Here is a 6617-nt window from a genome sequence, read left to right on the forward strand (position 1 = left end):
ATTGTCTGGTTTCTTTTGTCTGCTCCTTTTCCTGATCTCTGAAAGGAACATGCTTACCTATGGACATTTTCCAAAGAAGACTGATAAATATCATCACTATCCCATACTTGGTGACTGAACGACTTGCCTAGTGTGGTGAAAATATTATGACAGAATTCAAAATAAAAAATGTAAAATTTTTTAATTGTGCACATTGCCCATGCATCTGAATTGTAAGGAGAAGATAATTGAAGCCCAAGGGATAATGGAAAGCTATTTTGCTCTACGTCACAGATAATAATAAAGTTGGTTTAGTATGTTTGGAAATAAAAGCACATTAAGATAGATAGTTACTGTGGGAAGATGATCAAGAGCAATGTCAAAAAGGCTGACATAGTCCCATAGCTTACATTGCTGTCTACGTATTTGCTGAAATACACAAGTAAATGGGATTTGATAATGTCTTATGATAAAAAATTGTTACACAAGTACCAGTTATTGAAAAATCAGTGGCTGAATCTGTTGTATTTACAGGTTTCTAGTTGGTAAAGAGAACTTGACCATTATGAATGTAACTGATAAAGATGATGGAACATACACTTGCATAGTTAATACTACTCTGGACAGCGTTTCAGCAAGTGCTGTGCTTACTGTTGTTGGTAAGAATACTCTCAAACTTTATGATAGCAGAACTGTGTTTAGTTACTGTTAAGTATCAAAACAGCATTGTATTTAAAATGAAAAGCACAAACAAAATTTTGGTTTCTAGGATAGGACAAAGGAAATATCACCTATTTGTAAATGTGTTTTCAGTTTTTTGAAAATACAGTCTTACCCTGAAGTTTGCTTTTTGAATCAGCTACTTACAAAATGGTCCAGTAGCTACAGAACGTACTCAGTTTCATGCTGCGTAGGTTTTTATTTGGATCACGTCTGAGCTAACACACTAGATTACATATTGCAGAGTGTTTGAACATAAACATTTTATCTCAGGAGTCTCTTTCACACCTAAATTATGCTTTAGGAAGACTGATCCTGCTTGGTTGAATAACTTTTCAAGGATTTTCTTTTGAAATAGTTCCCTCTGTTCAGTTTCCATGATTGCAGATTGGTTTAAAGTGTGTTATTTTACCCCTCTCACAATTTGTAAAAAAGTTTTAAGTAGGTGTCCTGAATTATTCTTACCCGAGTTCAAGTTTAGATTCAGAGTGAAGTGTGCTTGTGTTTTAAAATTGTGTTGTGATCTTATGCATATCCAGGAATAACATACACCAAACATCTAGTACTTATTTTAAAGTTTTTACAAGATTGCTTACTTTATTTATTTTCTTGATCTATCCTTTTTTAAAAAATGGATAAAATATCAATAATACTTTTATAACTTTTCAGTAAAAAATTGTCAATGTATTATTTAAAATCAACCATTTACTCTAAATAAATTAACTTTTCTTTGTCTCTAATAATTAGAGTCTTTAACTACCTGCAATATTCTCTTTCTTTGGCTACTAACTGATTAAATCCTTTATATTAATGTTCTTTTCAGCTGCTCCCCCAACTCCAGCTATCATTTACGGTAAACTAATGCAAAGTTCATTTCTACATCATCTGCCAGATATAATTCTCATTGCAAAGTGCAACATCTTTTTTTTTCTCTTTTTCCAGTGTTTTTGTGTGTGCGTGTGTGTGGTTTCTTCCCATTTTACCAACTGCTTCATTACTGGAGTACTGGACTTTGGAATTTTACAGTGCAGGCTGCTTTTTTAGGGAATAAATAATTTTCAGAGATAAATTCTTTTTAATTAAGGTTGGTTACAGTGTGATAAGGTTTTTCTCATAGAGAGCACTGTAATGCAAATTAATTATATAATAAATGAAAGATCTAAAAGGTAAAACCACCTGTTCATTGAAAGCTAATTCGCTATTAAAGAACTTGCCCCAAACAAATTGTGGTATATTTTTACATTGCTTTTGATGACAGCTTTATACGCCTGGTGTACTTTATTTCATAGTTCATTTTACTTCACTCATAGAATGGACAGGTCCATATTGACCAGTTTGTTTTATGATTGATGGAATTGCTGATAAAGACTTTAAAATTAAAGCTTAAATGAAAAAAAAAAATACGTCTGTCAGTCAGGTACAGTCCTAAATTTGACAGCATACAGCCTTTAATTTGGTGGCATTTTTTATGAATTTGAATTTTAAGATGCAATATAATATGCCTAAAACACTTTTAAGTGTGGGCAACCTAAGCACTTTTATGTAAATCCTGTCACATTCACTGAAAGTGCTTATGTATTCTTAAATGAACCATTTTGTTAGTCTTGATTTTTGTGTAACAAATCATATAATGAATAGTTTTCAGCAGTTTGAAATAGACAATTATCTCTTTATACATTATGAGGATGTCTATTAACAGCTAGCTGTGGATTTCAGGTTTTTTTTAAAACTGCAGCAAAAAATAAATTATTTAGTAACTTGCAATTATTTTCTTTTTGAACTACACTTGTTTTGTATTCACATGTAAAATATTTGTAGAGATTCTAGAAAAGCTTCTTTGATGTGAATGCTTCTTTATTTTCCATGTTTTAATAAATATTTCCAGCTACAATAGATAATCACCTATAATCATTCAAAGATAAACTAAAAAGGCATTTCATAATTCTTTGCATATTATTACATTTTTATATCACACTGCAATCAGACATAGATAACATCAAATATTGATTCTTGTTACTGTATAGAAGTTTCCAGATAGATCAGTTCTCCATTTTGTCTTTGTTTTGTAACAATTGCATGCTAATGGTCATTAAGTCATGCTTACGTAATTGAGTAGATCTGCTGTGCTGTATTTGTGGAATTATTTTGATTGGAATGTAAGAATTTTAAAGATGAAATTACGTATTCTGGTGTGTTCATTTGATTTACAGCTCGGCCAAATCCACCCTTTGACTTGGAATTGACAGGTCAGCTAGAAAGAAGTGTTGAACTCTCATGGATACCAGGGGATGAAAATAACAGCCCCATTACACGTATGTTTGTTTATACCCATTACATTACATGAACAGTATTGCGTTAACTATTTTCAGATTCCAAAGAGTTCTGAGATAAATTTTGTGTGAAGCATTGGTGAATCGTAAATTCATTAATTATGGTTACCATTTATTTGCATAATAAAAATTCACTAAATGTCCTCTACTGTACAGCCAAGCAGAAAGACTTATTTACTGCCCTTAAAAGCTGGGCTTTTGATTAAAAAACCTGTGCTAATTAGCATAGAAGTTGATAGTGATGTGAGCTCTGTCTGACCAGGTCAAGTCGTATGAGTATGTAGAGAGTAGACTTGTTCATTAGTTGAGTGAAAAGTTACTCATACATGCTCCTGGAGGAGCTACTAACATCTTGAATTAATTCATTTGTAATTTTACATGAGTACCAATATCTTTAGGGATTATCTATCACTACTGATACAGAAGTTTATTCTTCATGAAGATATAAGGAAGATAGTTTTTCTGTTTTTTTCTAGTCCAGACAGTTGAAGGAATGAAGCATATCCATAATAATATCCAAACAGAGAAAATAAACATCTATAAACTTTTGAGACAGGAAATTGGTCCAAAATACTGTTATTCCTCCTAGCAGAACATAATGAAGGATATCCTTGCTTATATGGAAGAGAGAGGATGGAGGGAAAAATTAGGAGGAAGTAAGAAAGTTGTTACTGTTTGTTTTCCAAAAAATAATAGGATCAGAAAGATTTATCAGGACAACATTTTCATTATGAGCAACTTAATGTAATTATTTAATTATTTCTGCCATGTATTTTAGTTAGTAGCTGCCACAAGTTACCAAGACCAGTGTACACATTACATTTGGAATGAATGAGTTAGGCTGACTTATTGAGTATTCCTCTCCAGAGTCCAGTGCTGGTCAGTATCAACACTGAGCACAAACCATAGGGATCAAGCATCTGGAAAGGAAGTTTTGTAAAAACAGAATTTCAGAAATTTCAGAATACATCAAAGATTTTGATTGAGTTTTACTGAAACACCAAGGGATTTTGCTTAAGTTTTACACTTTCAGACTTGTCTAATGTATATCAGCTTGTAATATACCTTTAAAAATACAATATATAGAAGTTTAATGTAAGTAGTTGAATTGTGTTTAAGTTATGGCTTATTCATACTCTTCTATCAGTATTTTCATTTTTTTCCAGACCACAAGACAAAATCTTGCCTTTCTGTAGGAATGAGATCGCACTATTTCAAAAGATATTATATTAGATGGTGTTGTCTTATGTCAGAGTTTTTCTAGAAGCAAGATATTGCGTGCAGTCTGATATTGCAAATTGAACTGTTCTGACTAAATAATGCTGGTTTTAATTATGATACAATTTATATTGCTCTGTGGTCCTCTGAGAGCCTGCGAAATAAGGCATTTCTTCATAAGTAAGCCTATTATTGCTGCTACTACTTCTATTACTTCAAAGTGCAGATCAAGACACAATGATAGCAATTCATTATGAGTGATCCCGTTACACAAGTAATACGATTGACATGCTAGAATCTCTCTGAAAGCTCAAATACATTTTTTTTTCCTTGAAGTCTCCTGTAAGTTGTTCTACTGGACTTGCAAGCAGAATACTAGTTACTAGGGAAGCAAAAAGCAGTAGTGAAAATTGTTGATGCTTTTCTCTTATTCAGCATGTAATATTCTCACCTTTTCAACAAAGACTTTGGTCCGGAAAACATCCCATCCCAACACCTTTGTCTCTGAGCACACAACACCCGCTATAACTCAAGGCAGTAATCTGGGGCCAGTTCTCCCTCTTTCGTAGTACTCAGGTCAGGATGAAATCTGCAAGAATTAAGTCCAGAAGGCTATAATTATTACTACTTAACTATTTTACTTCTTGAACATCTTGGCTTCTCAAATTGTTGTGCATTATTTCAATGTGGTGCTGTAAGTATTCTTCCAAAAGCAATTTCTAGATACCGCTCTGAATTTCTTTAGTAGTGCAAACAGGATGTATTCTGAGTCATATTCTGGCTTCTTGTCCCCACCCGTACATGGGACAGGGCAAAATTTTTGTTATACAGCAAACATTTGATGTGCATGTAAATTTTGTATAGCTAAACTTAAGGAATATACTCAGACTACGTATTCTTCTCCTGTTTATTTACTGTATCCTAACAATTCCCCTTAAGTCTTTCAAAATCCGTATCTTATACCTAAAAGCAGGAAGCTTTTTTGGCTGTTTCACAGCTGAAAAAAATTATCCTTTTGTCTTTGATAATGAATGTTATTTTCTTTTTGGAGTTCTACAAACCTATTTGTTCCTGAGGTTGTATGCTCTGTAGGGTCTTAACAGTAATCATCGTAATGCTCACACAGAGAACTCTCAAGAAATTTAGCTTCTGAACATGCATTTCTTGACTTAATTTTGAAGATACTGAAAAGTGCTCTCAAAAACCTTCCTCAAGTATTGATTCTTGACTTTAAATAGTGCTTCACTAAGCCAGTCTCATTGGGGAAAATGTGAAACTTGGAGAATTTTAATATCATACAGATACTACTTACTGTCAACTTGATACAACTAAGATCAATGTATTTGTCAGCCAAATATTACTTTTACATCAAAATTCTGGTTTTGTCCTACTTTCTTGCTGTGGTAGTTCAAGGGTTCCTGTTACATTGAAATCCAGTACTTGAGAGAGAGCTCTTATAATAACGTGATACCTGACAGGTAGCTGCATTAGTGAGAATACAAAATAATAAAATTAAGAGTGTTTCTATTATATTTCTACCTAGTCAGTACTTTTGAGATCAACATTACACATTTATGTTCTAATTTATGTACTTATATTTAAGTTTCCATTATTTTTAAAAACATTTATTGAATCAATCCTTTCTGATTAGCTCATTCAGAAATGTCTGCACTTATCTAGGAAGGTGTTGCAAGTTAGGACATAAAGTTGGATTCAATTTCTGTTTACAGACTTTGTGATTGAATATGAAGATGGGCTGCATGAACCAGGGGTATGGCATTACCAGACGGAAGTTCCTGGAACTCAGACAACAGCAGAGTTGAAATTGTCTCCATACGTCAACTACTCATTCCGTGTGATAGCTGTCAATGAGATTGGCAGAAGTCAGCCGAGTGAACCATCTGAGCAGTACCTGACAAAGTCTGCAAGTAAATAACTATTCCAGCTTACCAGTGACTGATTTATACTATGAATGGCTTGGAATTGCTTAAAATGCTGTTGGAATTGCTTAAAATGCAAATAACAGTCATTCTTGTTCATGTGTAAATGTTTTATTTTTAGACCCTGATGAAAATCCTTCTAATGTACAAGGGATAGGCTCAGAACCTGATAATTTGGTAATAACATGGGAGGTAAGTTTGCTTTTTCAAGGTTTCATTTGTTTGTTTTCAGGTCTATGAGTAGCTTTTTTTTTTTTTTTTTTTTTTTTGAGAAATAATAATGATCTAACTGTGAACATGCTATGAGAATACCCAGTGTATTGCTTGCTTAAAGTGTTATTGAAAAACAGCAAAATCCAGACATTTCCCTGTCTTCATTTTCAGGGAAAAGCTGCAGTCATTATGAAAAAAAAAAAAAAAAAAAAAAAAA

At 32.9% G+C, this 6617-nt stretch overlaps 1 protein-coding gene across 1 annotated transcript in view; it reads left to right on the forward strand.

The window, feature by feature from the left end:
- The window catches only part of NRCAM (neuronal cell adhesion molecule), a 35960-nt gene that overhangs the window by 27235 nt on the left and 2108 nt on the right, over window positions 1-6617 (forward strand). Inside the window, exons 14-18 of the mRNA XM_029085181.1 lie at window positions 514-638; window positions 1523-1552; window positions 2910-3011; window positions 5978-6175; window positions 6309-6379. Of these exons, the coding sequence (XP_028941014.1) occupies window positions 514-638; window positions 1523-1552; window positions 2910-3011; window positions 5978-6175; window positions 6309-6379 (526 nt within the window). The remainder of the gene's footprint in view (window positions 1-513; window positions 639-1522; window positions 1553-2909; window positions 3012-5977; window positions 6176-6308; window positions 6380-6617) is intronic.

The sequence above is a fragment of the Antrostomus carolinensis genome, unplaced genomic scaffold (assembly GCF_000700745.2).
Source record: "Antrostomus carolinensis isolate BGI_N321 unplaced genomic scaffold, ASM70074v2 scaffold13515, whole genome shotgun sequence".
NCBI lineage: Eukaryota > Metazoa > Chordata > Aves > Caprimulgiformes > Caprimulgidae > Antrostomus > Antrostomus carolinensis.